This window comes from Schistocerca gregaria, chromosome 8 (genome assembly GCF_023897955.1).
Source record: "Schistocerca gregaria isolate iqSchGreg1 chromosome 8, iqSchGreg1.2, whole genome shotgun sequence".
Taxonomy (NCBI): Eukaryota; Metazoa; Arthropoda; class Insecta; order Orthoptera; family Acrididae; genus Schistocerca; species Schistocerca gregaria.
This window is the reverse complement of record NC_064927.1, coordinates 394,173,966-394,189,501: the sequence shown is the minus strand read 5'-3', so window position 1 is coordinate 394,189,501 and position 15,536 is coordinate 394,173,966. Positions and strand designations below refer to the sequence as shown.

Below are 15,536 nucleotides of genomic sequence, written 5' to 3'. Positions count from 1 at the left end.
CAGATTCTCCAAATCTCTCACCAATTGAAAACGTCTGGGCAATGTTGGCCGAGCAACTGGCTCGTCACAATACGCCAGTCACCACTCTTGATGAACTGTGGTATCCTGTTGAAGCTGCACGGGCAGCTGTACCTGTACACGTCATCCAAGTTCTGTTCTAGTTAATGCCCAGGCGTATCAAGGCCGTTATTAAGGCCAGAGGTGGTTGTTCTGGGTTCAGATCGAATGAATGCCCGTTTATCATCTGCATTTCTTCTTGGTGTAGCAATTTTAATGGCCAGTAGTGTATGTTTAAATTTCGACAGTAACATAAGTCCCAGGAAGCAACTAGGGCTCTTACAAACATATCAGTGTCAACTTCTACTATCCGAAATACTGAATTTGATGTACTTAACCGTTGATTACGAGGTTCAGCGTATTTCCAAATGACTTCCTGTAATCACGATGTTGTCTTTATTTTGAGGTGTTCAGTTTCGATGTAAGAGTAATAATCTACGAAAACATGCCTATTCTGCGTGATAAACGATGCTGTGTGGCCAATGATCCACGTTGCAGCGTTGTGTTTTGTTCGGGATATCTCAGTTTTGTGACTCTGGGCGTCGTACGGTCTATCATCGACAATCTTTGATGAAGAAATGCAGTAATTTCTTCTGCATATCCACATGTGAGCCTACGAATTAGTGTATCTACTCACCCGCATGCGTCACTGTTGGGCGTCGGATGAAAGCTTATCTCATGTACCTTTTCATTCGTTGCTACTTTATCGTTGACTGTTAGATACCAGTCGGCTTCAACGCATGACGGAAACATGTCCCTGTGCACATACCGCCATACTATACTCCATTTTGTTTGTGGATGTTTCTCTTCGAGACGATTTCTGTGGGTTGTTGTCATGAAAAGGTCATAAAATTTCTGTTGGTCAGACTTCCGGTACCGACGATGTTGTGTCGAATGTAGCTCATTTTGATGTAGTACAGTCACACATGTCGGTAAGAAAACGGAATGCCGGTGATATCAACTGGTAGGTCAAGGCTATGAGGCTTCCACCGCGGGATGAGGTTTGTGATGATACTGATCTTCCGGGTATGAAGTTCATTCCTGACGTGATTTAGGAGCAGGGTTCCACATTTTTTGGGTAACTTAATGAGGTTAAGGCCACCTTTGGACGTGAGTAAAGTTAATGCAGCAAACTGAACTGTGAAAATGTGTCCTCTAAAAAGAAACCAGCACAGCGGTTGATGTATACTCCATGGTCGGATATAGGAAGAATTCGAACCAAATAATTCGTCTTGCTTGTAACTCTCTGTAGTATGTTCAAATCGCGGCTGGAGTGGACTATGAAAACAGCTCGCAATTTAGTAAGCATCTGTGACCAGTTCTTTGCCAGGAATTTGTCTTGGTTCGCTTCAAAGGTAACACCAAGAGTTTAGTGATAATTTTTTACATTGGACCAGTTAACATGGGATATATCTCCGATACCGTCTCCGATGTGCTATGCTGTCGTTTTAGTTCTATGTAATATTGCTCCTGAAAGAAACGTGAATGCTTGTAAAAGAGTTTGTGCTGGCATAAGTTGTGGTGATGAAACAGTTATGCGTATATCGTCAGCATAGGCAATACATGGGATAGTAACAGAATAGTTGCGCGATCCCGCTGTGAACTAAGTTGGTCAGTAGCGGCTTTACTACAGTGGCATATAAAATCATTGACAGAGGACGTCCTTGTCGGATGGAATGTCCAATCGAAACTTCTTTTGTAAAATGGCCATTAAGGGGACCACACCTAACATCTAACCCATGTTAATTAGGCAAGTGTTTGACCCATTTCTTAAAAAAACTATTTGATGTAGCACCTTAATATTTTCACTGTTTGTTACATGCTAATAGAGTCAACTGTAATAAAATTCACTTTATCCATTTTATAGTTTTTAAGAAATACTTTTTTAAATTTATTAACAAAAAAATATTAAGTTTTTTCTGCAGAAAATATTTTTTTGTGAACTTCCTAATGGGGGAATGTTAATGAATGTAGTACCAGAGGTGTCATTTAATGTTATGCAGATTCTCTGAAAATTTCATTCATTTATCTATAATAGTGTCTGTGGGCCATATGTACTGAAAATTGTAGTCTGCGGGAAATTGACTTTAAGGAAAAAACTTTTGAAAGTTGTTACTTACAATTAATAAAAACTGTCCTCCTGCATGTGATGGGCCTTCTTTGGCCTCTAGCAGGTCCTCCAGCTTCTTTTTCACCTTCCTGGATGTTTGTCTTTCTTTCTTGGCCCTATTAGATGCAGACCTGTCTGCATCGGTTATCCTCATTTTATCGCAATGTTGCAGCCCAGTGATCATATTTTCACCAGGATTAATTCCCAGCTTTTTCAGTACCCAACACTTTCCAATATTACCACAATTGAATGTAATAACAGCATCATGAACTCCTAGTTTCAGTGTATGCATGCCTACAAACGCAGTTTTAGGAAGGCGGTTCCAAAGCATGCTGTTGAAACATTCATTTGGGTTCTGTGTCTGCCCATACAGACATTTCCTTAGGAGGTCAGCATGAGCCAAGTTTCTGAAAATAGGTTTAATGGCTGTAATATCAGCAGCAGGAAGAGAATGCTGGTGAGATTGATTCCTTGACTTGCGCCATAGGGTGGTGGGGTTTCGGGTTCCGCTGAATAGGTCAGGAGTTCACTACACTCAGCTGACGGCTACACGGGTAGCGGAGGCTGTGTGGCGTGGACTGGGCGGTTTTTTAGGTTAGAAGTCCACGGGAAAGTATGGGATGGGCTGCAGTCTCAAAGGGTGCATGGCAAATACAGGACGTGCTTGGATCAAGGAACAGTCGGAATTGTAGTTGTAAATTGTTGTAGTTGTGCTGGGAAGTCCCCGAGCTTCAAGCGATAATAGAAAGCACATAAGCTGAAATCGTTATAGGTACAGAAAGATGGCTAAAGCCTGAAATAAGTTCTGCAGAAATTTTTACGAAGTCTCAGATGGTGTTCAGGAAAGATAGATTAGGCAGAATTGGTGGTGGAGTGTTTGTGTCTGTCGGCAGTGGTTTATCTTGTAGTGAAATCGAAGTAGATACTCTGTGCGAATTGGTATGGGTGGAGGTTATACTTAACAGCCGAACTAAGTTAATAATTGGCTCCTTCTACCGACCCCCAGGCTCCGGTGATATAGTTGCTGAACAGTTCAGAGAAAATTTGAGTCTCGTAACAAATAAATACCTCACTCATACGGTTATAGTTGGTGGGGACTTCAACCTTCCCTCGATATGTTGGCAAAAATACTTGTTCAAAACCGGTGGTAGGCAGAAAACATCTTCCGAGATTGTCCTAAATACTTTCTCCGATAATTATTTGGAGCAGTTAGTCCACGAATCGACGGCGAACTGTAAATGGTTGCGAAAACGCACTTGACCTCTTAGCCACAAACAATCGAGAGCTAATAGAGAGCATCATGACTGATACAGGGATTAGTGATCACAAGGTCGTTGTAGCTAGGCTCAATACCGTTTCTTCCAAATCCACCAGAAACAAACGCAAAATAATTTTATTTAAAAAAGCGGATAAGGTGTCACTAGAAGCCTTCCTAAGAGACAATCTCCCTTCCTTCCGAATTGACTATGCAAATGTAGACGAGATGTGGCTCAAATTCAAAGATACAGTAGCAACAGCAATTGAGAGATTCATACCTCATAAATTAGTAAGAGATGGGACTGATCACCTATGGTACACAAAACAGGTCCGAACGCTGTTGCAAAGGCAACGGAAAAAGCATGAGAAGTTCAGAAGAACGCGAAATCCCGAAGATTGGCTAAAATTTACAGACGCGCGAAATTTGGCACGGTCTTCAATGCGAGATGCCTTTAATAGGTTCCGCAACGAAACATTGTCTCGAAATTTGGTAGAAAATCCGAGGAAATTCTGGTCGTATGTAAAGTACACAAGCGGCAAGACGCTGCGCAGTGCCGATGGTACTGTTACCGACGGCTGTGCCGCTAAAGCGGAGTTATTGAACGCAGCTTTCCGAAATTCCTTCACCAGGGAAGACGAATGGAATTTTCCAGAATTTGAAACACGAACAGCTGCTAGCATGAGTTTCTTAGAAGTAGATACCTTAAGGGTTGCGAAGCAACTCACATCGCTTGATACGGGCAAGTCTTCAGGTCCAGATTGTTTACCGATTAGGTTCCTTTCAGATTACGCTGATACAATAGCTCCCTACTTAACCAATCATATACGACCACTCGCTGACCGATATATCTGTACCTACAGATTGGAAAATTGCACAGGTCGCACCAGTGTTTAAGAAGGGTAGTAGGAGTAATCCATCGAACTACAGACCTATATCAATGACGTCGGTTTGCAGTAGGGTTTTGGAGCATATACTGTATTCAAACATTATGAATCACCTCTAAGGGAACGATCTATTGATACTTAATCAGCATGGTTTCAGAAAACATCGTTCTTGTGTAACACAGCTAGCTATTTATTCGCACGAAGTAATGGCCGCTACCGACAGGGGATCTCAAGTTGATTCCGTATTTCTAGATTTCTGGAAGGCTTTTGACACGGTTCCTCACAAGCGACTTCTAATCAAGCTGTGGGCCTGTGGCGTATTGTCTCAGTTGTGCGACTGGATTTGTGATTTCCTGTCAGGAAGGTCGCAGTTCGTAGTAATAGACGACAAATAATCGAGTAATACTGAAGTGATATCAGGTGTTCCCCAGAGAAGCGTCCTGGGACCTCTGCTGTTCCTGATCTATATTAATGACCTGGGTGACAATCTGAGCAGTTGTCTTAGGCTGTTCGAGGATGAGCTGTAATTTACCGTCTAGTAAGGAATCCGAAGACCAGTATCAGTTGCAAAGCGATTTAGAAAAGATTGCTGTGTGGTGTGGCAGGTGGCAGTTGACGCTAAATAACGAAAAGTGTGAGGTGATCCACATGCGTTCTAAAAGAAATCCGTTGGAATTCGATTACTCGATAAATAGTACAATTCTCAAGGCTGTCAATTCAACTAAGTTCCTGGGTGTTAAAATTACGAACAACTTCAGTTGGAAAGACCACATAGTCAATTTTGCGGGGAAGATGAAACAAGTCCACTAAAGAGACTGCTTACACTACACTCGTTCGTCCTCTGTTAGAATATTGATGCGTGGTGTGGGGTCCTTACCAGGTGGGATTGACGGAGGGCATCGAAAGGGTGCAAAAAAGGGCAGCTCGTTTTGTATTATCACGTAATAGGGGAGAGAGTGTGGCAGATATGATACGCGAATGGAGATGGAAGTCATTAAAGCAAAGACGTTTTCGTCGCTGCGAGATCTATTTACGAAATTTCAGTCACCAACTTACTCTTCTGAATGCGAAAATATTTTGTTGAGCCCAACCTACATAGGGAGGAATGATCATCAAAATAAAATAAGAGAAATCAGAGCTCGAACAGAAAGGTTTAGGTTTTCGTTTTTCCCGCGCGCTGTTCGAGAGTGGAATGGTAGAGAGATAGTATGATTGTGGTTCGATGAACCCTCTGCCAAGCACTTAAATGTGAATTGCAGAGTAATCATGTAGATGTAGATGTTGATGTAGAATAAGATTTTCCAGTTACCTGAGCCCTATTGTATTTGCACCACGACTTTTCTTCTGATGGACACAATCCATGACATGGCTTATCATGAGTAGAGGACATATGGAAGAATATGGCGCAAACATCTCTCTTCATTGCCTCCAGATTTCCTTTATTTCTCCTAATTGGCTGCCCATAGTATACCTGCAAGTTTTCTATTTCAGTTTTAGTTAATCGACCCTGTCCGGTCAACAGTTTTCCATCTTCTAATTTTTTTCCTCTCATATCAACAGTTAGTTTTCTTAGCCTTGTTCCCAAATGTTTTTTAAATTGCCTACACATTCTATTTTGCTAATAATGGCATCTCCATATGGCTTAGAGTTCACCACATTGTTGTATGCCTTACTGTCACCATCGCCCAAATATTTGGTGTATCGTATGTCTCTTGTTTCTATGGAGCGATGAAATATTTGTTGTACTCCGTGAACGTCCATGCCGCCACTTGTTCTTCTAAAATTAGCCACACAGTTGCGTTCTTTATGTTCATTGACTCTCCAACATTTGCAATATTTAGACATTACCTCCACGTCTAACACTTTACTGGTGTCTATGCTCGTGGCAGTCACTACTCCATTCAGAGAAGTATGCCCTTTTTTCTGCCAACTTCCATCTAATGTAACTGCAATATCCGAACATCCATCATTTTCTTCCACTGCTTTCCTAGCAGCCAGTTTCATGCTTTTCTCACTGACCTCACATACAGCTTTCACTAATATTGCAGTTTTTCAAATTTGTTTGGTGGTTGACATAAATTGATCACTGAATAAAATGTTCTCCCTGCAGCCATGTCCTTGCCAATGGATCGTAAGGCAAAAACTAATCTAGTATTGATTTCATAAGGGCTACTTGTATCGGGTTTTGAAGAACTCTTACATGAAATCAGAGCTGAGCATTTAGCGCAAATTAAATCCAAAGCAATTTCTAGGCCATTTCTCACACTGACACTCTCATAAATTTTCACACTCTGTGACTCACCACACTGTCTACATTGTACAAATTTAGAAATTACATCTCATAATATTCTCAGATTTATAATAATGTTACTGCAGCCCTTGTCACTTACAATATATCGCTGTAACTCTCTTGAATTGGTGAGAGCTTCTTTGATGACGCAGTGTAAGGTGTCAGGCAAATCCAACACCTTCCATGAAAACCCTGACATGATAGCAAATCCGGCAGTATGTCACATAGCACCGAATAAATCCTGACATTACATTAACCAAAGTAATGCGATCAACGAGTGAGCAAATGGAGTACCACAGACTAACACAAGAACGCCTAAATGCACGTCATACCTTCCCACAGTGAAACAGACGCAGTTCCAAGGGGAGAAACGAGAACAGAGGCCGAGAGCAGAGTCGTGTAGGCTAGGAGGCTCTACGATAAGGGACGGACACCCACGTCGCCAGCCGACCGCCAAGACCACCTCCAGCTCATGTTAAAAGAAAGAGCCCTCCAGAAGAACAGTATAGATCTTACGATAACACTAAAAGGGCCACATCAGTTGCAAGTTCTAGCGTGAGACTATACGCGTCTCTGTTACGTTGCAAACATTAAAACCATTGCCCCACCACGAAAAGTATAACGTTTCTCATTGGATAGACAGAATTTTTGTAGGTGGAGCTTAAGGTTAACATTGATACCCTGATTGGTCAGATGAAAACACAGCCAGATAGCTTTTCTTAAACCAACTTCGGTAATTTGTAGTAAAGAGAAGTTATGGAGAGTCGCTTCCGAGACGGCGAGGTGTGTGGAGCTGCGCCGCCCGCCGCCCCCTGACGCTGCCTAACCACCGACAAGGTAATGAACGCACGCAATGCCGTAACAGAGCCCATAAGCCTTCACTCAGAACTGCAGAAGTCTCATCTGTTACACCCCCTTTTTACGTAATACTAGTGTCGATCGTCAATTAAATCTCATGGTGTTCACATTTGCTACTAGAAGTTAAAATCTGAAACGCGATGATTTTTCTGTTATATAATTATTGAGAAGCCACATCAGCCACTGTAATTTACGACAAGTTAAATAAGTAATTAAAGATAATTGAGGGTCACTGTAGACCATTTTGATAGTTTTCTCTTTTGTGAAACTTAATTTAAACCTAGATTATAGATGTGATATGGCATAGGTCATCCTTCGATCCATTGTAGAACTTGGGAACCCATTCAGGAAATATTCGTTCTTAGAACGCAAATGGTTTTTATCATCCTGTATTAAAATATTTCCTTTTATCAATAGTGCAATTTATAAACGATGTTTTGTGAGTAGAATAAAATTTCCAATGGTAAACTTAACTGCTCTCTGGACGTTATTTTACCAGCTAACTAAAATTAGGAAAGCCTTGAACTCCTTCCACTAAATTTAGTCAGTATTAAGATTATTTTACAGGGAGTGCAGTGGAGCTGACGCTGAAATCACTAAGTATTTGGTTATATCATCGCTAGTCTCACTGAACTCTTCTGAACTCTACATGTCATGTGTGATCTGACGTCTCCTTACCAGCAACAGGTCCCAGGTTCAAACTAGTCAATTCCCTAAAAAACACGCTCAGAGCGTCGTTGCGCGAAAGTGGTAGGGCGACATGACTTAGAACAAACAGACACCACGCAGAATGTGAGAGCACTTGTTGAAGAATTACAATTAGAAACATCGTTGCCAGGCGACATAACCTCTTGTACAGAAAGCTTTCTAAACATGTTTCCTCTAACTTGTCGTTTCCTGAAAATGCCTTTACGTTTCGTCATCTTCAATAAACACAACAAAACACACGTAAACAAGCTCTGCAAACGTAAGTGTAGCAACTACTCGCAATCACACTTGAACAAAACTAACCGCGTGTTTGAAAGCGTGTTGTTTACAAACAGCAGAAACAAAAGAATAACAACCGTTGCATTCCAAGAATAGCCAACACACTCAGGAGTATAAAAAAAAATCGCTAATGTGAATGTAGGGGATATAAAGATCTAAAATATATGCAGAAAAGTGGGCCTGACAAATAAACACACGTTGTATGTTTATACTAGGTTGGGAAAAAGTTACTTTTCAAAAATCTTAAGAACTTTTTTTTGGCTGAGTGCAAAATTCTGCAACTTGAGATTTCCCATAGAAATATACATGCCTATAACCTATTAAAATTTCATTAACGTTGGACAAATACCAGAATGAAATTCTCACCCTGCAGTGGTGTGCGCGCTGATATGAAACTTCGTGGCAGTTTAAAACTGTGTGCTGCACCGAGACTCGAACTCGGGACCGTTGTCTTTCGCGTGCAAGCGCTCTACCGACTGAGTTATCCAAGCCCAACTCAGAACCTTTCCTCATAGCTTTAATTCTGCCAGTAACTAGTCTCCTACCTTCCGAACTTCACAGAAGCTCTTCTGCAGGAAAGTTTCAATTCTGCCAGTGCCTCGTCTCCTTCCTTCCAAACTTCACGAAAGTTCTGTAGGAGAGTAGTGCTTGAGCTCAGCCGGTAGAGCGCTTGCCCGCGAAAGGCAAGGGTCCCGAGTTCGAGTCTCGGTGAGGCACACAGCTTTAATCTGCCAGGAAATTTCATTGGACAAATACATTTCAAGCTGTGCAGTTTTAAAGTTAACAGTTCCTAGCGAAAATGGAGAAAACCGGACAACCCTATCTAAAATAAGAAATACTCATTGAACTATAAAACCAAAAAGCTCTATAAATGCTAACGTAGAATAAGACAAGAAAAAATATTGGTATAACTCATGTTGCAATAGACTTATTGCTTGGTTTCTAATTAAAGCTTAAACTCAGGTTTCCATAATAAAAAATCCGATAGTAACGTGAACTGCTAAGGGTACCTCGGACTGTCAAATTAAATTAGCAATATGCTATTGCACTTTTGTGGTGTTAAGTTATATTCAGATCGTTGATCTTGAATGTGGGATGTGCTGATCATCGCATAATTGCGGTGATCGTGCGGTATCCATTGTGAACAGTAGGGATCGTTATACGAATACCACGGATTTGTAATCAAATTATAAATATATTAATCTACTTATTCTTTGTGCACAGTGGTACTTTTAAATATTCCAAGTCGTGATCGACTGCGAAACGACAAATTCAAAACTGCGAGAATTAGTGGCTAACAAATGTTAACTGTATGAAGCGTATCTTATCTATATGTTGTAGGTACATTAAGCTGTAGGTACGTTAAGCTAGAGGATTCTACAACATATCGCGATCCTCCTGCTTCCACGAACGGACCAAGAAGGTTAGCGTGGCAGTGATAATTACGGGACTGCACGGTCGCTGACTGGGGACCGACAACGTAGACGACGACGACGAAAAGCCTACAGCGCAAAGTTTAAGTGAAGATTTACATTATACATGACACAAAAGCTCAAACCTTGCGAACTATTACTGGAAAAAATTTCCTAATAACGTTATCATTAGTGTTGAAGCTGTGTTAGTTTGTCACTGCCACCGTCTTTTACAGACCTGAAGTTCCACTCAGTTTTTGAACAGAATTATTCAGTAATTTTCAGAACCAAAAATTAAAATTAATTTCGCTCTTAAAATAACTTTCTACTGCACAATTATGGTTTTGCAGGCTCATTTTCTTTCGACATTGTCCTTATTATTGCAAATGAGTATTATTATTAGCTGCGATACAAAATTCTCGGTCTTTATTTTTCATTCTCTTTTATTGCCTACAGATGTATATGTTGATGATCGCCGCTTGTTCAGAAAATATGCGAGTTTCGCTATGCTAGCAGTCAACACCCAGTCACAAATAGCCAGTGTGTTCCTTTGGTGAAGAACGTTGGTAGTGTGAAAGTTTTGATTTTAGTAGACGTATGTTGATTTGCGTTTACTCTAGTATCAATACTCGTTATGCTATGGATTCTGAGCCAGAGTAAGGCCTTGTTTACACGTGGGAACCAGAGTCTCCCGCACCACCGCCCATCATCTCCACCTACCTTCAAATAAATAAACAAATAAATAAAATAAAAATAATCACTACATCCCCACCGCAATTCTAACTACTTTAAATTCAGTCAGTGTTTACATTGAACAGAAGCTCCATCACTGCCAGAATTTATAGACAACTATAATTTATTTTGGCTTCTTTCCAAAAATATTACTAATAATATTAATGAAGTTTTAACTAAGTCATGCGTTGGTATTACTCAAAGTATTTTAGTAAACTCTGATATTTTCCACTTCGTGAACCTAAATCAGTCACTCAAAGGAACGGATTTCATACTGACACATGCGGCAGGCGCCTAGAATAGTACCGACAGTTTCTTCAACTATGGTAAGTAGATACGTTTCCCAGATTGTGTGAGATTTTCCACGTTTTAAAATTAATAATGATATTTTATAGAATGCAAGGAGGCTTCAGCTCTGAGAGCAGATTTTTCGAATAACTTGCCTCCAATGCTGTGTTTCTCATACTTTGCTGTTAGTGCTTAAAAAATGAAATAAGCATACTGACTTTGTCAGAACGACATTTTCCAAGATTATAACTTTGGCTGAAAGTCGTCATAGCTTCCTCTGAAAACTTCTTGTCACGAATGGGACACAATAGTAGTTGTTCATTTATAGATGACGGGAAGAATCCGCTTCTGAATTCTTAACTCTTTCCCCCCCGGTCATTGTGAGAAAATATGCTCTCCAAAATGCATTGAACAGATGCCACAGACTTCACAATGCTTAATAAGGGCAGAACGTGCCGCATCAAGCACGCAGCTTCGGCAGTCTCAATGTAGACGTTCCGCTGGCGATAAAAAGAGTTTTCCTTGCCGTGCCTGTTCGTTATTTTCCTTGTCGGAATTTGACCGAATCTGCGTTCGTCCGCTTTGTGTGCGCTTACTGACTTCTAAAGAGACCTTATAGTGGATCGTGGACGTTAATAATTTTAATTGTTAAAAATATATTTAAAAACTGTTTCGTAGTTCTATGGCATTTTTAAGTTGTTGTTGTCACGCCGGCCGGAGTGGCCGAGCGGTTCTAGGCGCTACAGTCTTGAACCGCTCGATGGCTACCGTCGCAGGTTCCAATCCTGCCTCACGCATGAATGTGTGTGATGTCCTTAGGTTAGTTAGGTTTAAGTAGTTCTAAGTTCTAGGCGACTGATGACCTCAGAAGTTAAGTCACATAGTGCTCAGAGCCATTTGATCCTTTTGTTATTGTCAAATCTTCGAACTACCTGGTAATATACTCCTAAATATCACATTAATGAATGGTGTTGGTTTTAGCTGTCGTATGTTACGGTAGCAATATTTAGAAAATTAAATTCAGGTTCAGTTTTGACCATTAGTAAGTAGAGCAGTTAGTAAATCGAAAACGTAACGCTCGCCCCAGACGAGAAAAAGGTTCAAATGGCTCTGAGCACTATGGGCTTAACTTCTGAGGTCATCAGTCCCCTAGAACTTAGAACTACTGAAACCTAACTAACCTAAGGACATCACACACATCCATGCCTGAGGCAGGATTCGAACCTGCGACCGTAGCGGTCGCGCGGTTTCAGTTTGTAGCACCTAGAACCGCTCGGCAACTCCGACCGGCCCCAGACGACAACCACACCCTTCCAGCGCCCTCTTTCTGTTGCATGCCCCTTGGTCCCCTATTCTTTCCACTTCTGCACCTCAGGAGACGTCAATGCGCAAGGAAACCACCTGAGCAGGCAGTTACGAGCACGACAGACAACTGCACAGTAAGTTACAGAATATCCTTGCACATTCTGTACTTTGTGGAACGGTCTGAGATTCACTTTCAAGATAGATATTTCATTCACTAAACACCTATAATCAGAATAACAATATATTGTGATGGATAACTTTTTATTTCCAGCAATATTACAAAATGATTGTTTAGGCACTTCACATTTCAGTAAGATACTGAAACTGTTTTCTATATGAAATATTTACATCACATGAAACTACTTTAAGCATTCAGTTAAGACTGATGCTTTGTAATTCACTCAATTAGTTCTGGCTAATCCTGTGGTGCGTCAAACGCCTCTAGCAGCGGCCGGAAGAACCGTTTGGCAGCTGTTGACACACGTGTCACTTGCGTGAGGGTAAAGGAGATTGAGGTGCCTGAGGATGCTGCTCCAGAAGCTCGTCACACAGCTTTAAAACACCAATTTTGAACTTCCGTTTTTGCTGAGCTGTCATTGCCTTCATATCCGGAAGCAAACTTTGGAGAAAAGCCATATCTGCGTCAAGTTCACCTACTTTCGCCAGTTTATGTTCTAGCAAATTTTGAGTGTCCAGATAATACTTAAAAGTACTTTCATTCGCATCTTGCACGTCAATGCCTGCTTTTCTCTTCCTGTTATCATCGCATTTAGCAACTGCAGGTGGTGTAGGCGAGACATGTGATATACCTTGTCGGAGGGGAGTAGATGGTTCCGATGAGGAAGAAGAAGAATCTTCGCGCAATAGGTCACGATACTCTGCTTCAACTGAAACACTGTCGTCTAATTCTTCAACTTTAGTGTTTTCGAGGACAACGTTGCCCTTCGGAAGTCTTGTTTTTAAAAATTTGTCCAAGAATTGAAGGCGTGATGCTAGGTAGTATTCTGCGACTTGTTTAGCTCCAGAATCAGGTGAGCGAACTATTTTTCTATATTTGCTGTATCGTCCCCTTATGTTTTTCCATCTCTCCTTGCAGTTGATCACTAGAAAGGAGAAAAAAGCAATTTAGTATCAGCCAACGGTCCACTTCTAAGGGTAGGGGCATCTTTAGTAATTACGCAACATATAAAGGGGTGAAGAAAAATATGGAAACAGCAACACATGCATGTTTGAGCATAACAGCAGCTGCTAGCGAAGCCTGCAGTTTGTATTGTTGTATTTTCATCAACAATGTCCACAGTACGTGACAAGTGTCAGGGAATTTAAGGGCGAGCTGAAATTCCAAAATGTGTGTGGAACAGCGAGATATGCATGTTTGAGCATAAAAGCAGCTGCTGGCGAAGCCTACAGTTTGTATTGTTGTATTTTCATCAACAATGTGCACAGTACGTGACAAGTGTCAGGGAATTTAAGGGCGAGTTGAAATTCCAAAATGTGTGAAACAGCGAGATATGCATGTTTGAGCATAAAAGCAGCTGCTAGCGAAGCCTGCAGTTTGTATTGTTGTATTTTCATCAACAATGTCCACAATACGTGACAAGTGTCAATCGTCGTCAGAACAGTGTTCACAAACAAGGAATTTAAGGGCGAGTTAAAATTTCAAAACGTGTGTGAGATCTTATGGGACTTAACTGCTAAGCTCATCAGCCCCTAAGCGTACACACTACTAAACCTGAATTATCCTAAAGACAAACACACACATCCATGCCCGAGGGAACCTCCGCCGGGACCAGCCGCACAGTCCATGACTGCAGCGCCCAAGACCGCTCGGCTAATCCCGCGCGGCTTGAAATTCCAGATCCACTGATGTGTGACGCAAGTTCCCGTAACAAGAAACTGTGGTGCCAAAGCCATAAAACGTGGACTGTGGGGCTATGAAAGAGTGCCACTTGGTCGGATGACCATTGTTTCCTCCGGTTTACAACTTCTCGCTGAGTTTACGTCCCAAGAATGAGACATGGCTGCGGTTCAGTAATGATTTGGGGAGTCATACTGTTAAATTTCGTGGGCCCCATGGTTACTCTGCAGGATCGCATTACTGCCAGTCATTTTCGCTGGTCAGGTCTATCCCATGGTAAAATGTTTGTACCCCAATAGACATACTGTGTTCCAAGACGACACAGGTCGCATTATCCAGGACTGGTTTTGTGAGGTGAGCTTGAGGATGAATTTTTTCCTCTCCCTTGGTCACTACAATCACCAGACCTGTATGTTACTGAGCCTTTGTGGTCTACTTTGGAGAAAATGATGATGATGTTTGGTTTGTGGGGCTCTCAACTGCACAGTCATCAGCCACCATAGAAAGTCCCAATTTTTACACAATCCAATTTTTACTCAACTCAGTCTAGCCACTGTCACAAATGATGATGATGATGAACTGAAGATGATAACACAAACACCCAGTCCCCAGTCAGAGAAAATCCCCAACTCGTCCGGGATTCGAACCGAGGATCCCGTGGTCCAGACGCAGTAGTAACGCTATCCAGTTGACCACGAGATATAGACTTGAAGAGAATGGTGCGAGATCGCCATCCCGAGCTCGACACTACTTTTCTAGAATAATGGCGTTAGGTTCCCTTGAAAACGATACAGAACACATGGTGTATTTATTCAGTCTTAGACGACTGGAGGCTGTTTGCATGCCAACGGTTTTCTTACAGTGTGTTAGGCTTGATAATGTGTTGCACCTTTGGTGTTTCCATAATTTTGACCACCCCCTGCGAAGTATAATACTATTACTCATTATCAATCACTGACCTGTTTCGTTAAGTTGTGCAGCAATCTTCCACCACGCCTTATCCTGTACACTGCGATTGCTATAATCTGGTCGAGTGTAATCGTACAGTTGAGGATATGTTTCTATTAATTCACAAAACATTTCATTAAACTCAACATCGTCTCGCATTTTGACGGTTCGGATCCACGAAAACAGTAGCGCGCCACTCGGATGTCTCCGCCAGGCGTCGCTTCCCAGCGCCACTCGTGACTGCATAGTACGCAAGGACGTGGCGCAAACGAGTGTGGGACGCGCCGCCGCCACGCCATCTGTGCTCGCGGTGCTTCAACATGGCGCTCAGCCGTAACTCAGCACAAGGCCACGTCCCCGCCACGCAGCTGCCCCACAGCCGAACCGTGTCACGCCACAGCCGCGTGCTTCGCACTTCGAGCCGCGTTCACACGCGCCACTGAAGTGACATCAGTGCTCGCGGTACACTGTAGTCCCACCACAACTGCGAATGGGAACACCTAGTTTTCGGCATCCGCGTCCGGCCATCCAGATTTAGGTTCTCCGTGA

At 42.0% G+C, this 15,536-nt stretch overlaps 1 protein-coding gene across 1 annotated transcript; it reads right to left on the bottom strand.

Moving 5' to 3' along the window:
* Positions 1 to 12,425: 12,425 nt before the first annotated feature.
* LOC126283932 (uncharacterized) lies at positions 12,426 to 15,284 on the bottom strand. Its single transcript, XM_049982318.1, has 2 exons — positions 14,999 to 15,284; positions 12,426 to 13,284 (listed from the first exon to the last, which is right to left on the bottom strand). The coding sequence occupies exons 1-2, from the start codon at positions 15,231 to 15,233 to the stop codon at positions 12,668 to 12,670; spliced, it is 852 nt and encodes a 283-aa protein (XP_049838275.1). The 5' UTR covers positions 15,234 to 15,284; the 3' UTR covers positions 12,426 to 12,667.
* Positions 15,285 to 15,536: the final 252 nt, after the last annotated feature.

What these genes read in the sequence shown, in the direction of transcription:
- LOC126283932 (XM_049982318.1), bottom strand. Translation starts at nt 15,233, where the DNA reads ATGCAGTCACGAGTGGCGCTGGGAAGCGACGCCTGGCGGAGACATCCG. An exon ending in TGCACAACTTAACGAAACAG is followed by an intron (nt 13,285 to 14,998) that starts GTCAGTGATTGA and finishes TCTCCTTTCTAG; the next exon opens with TGATCAACTGCAAGGAGAGA.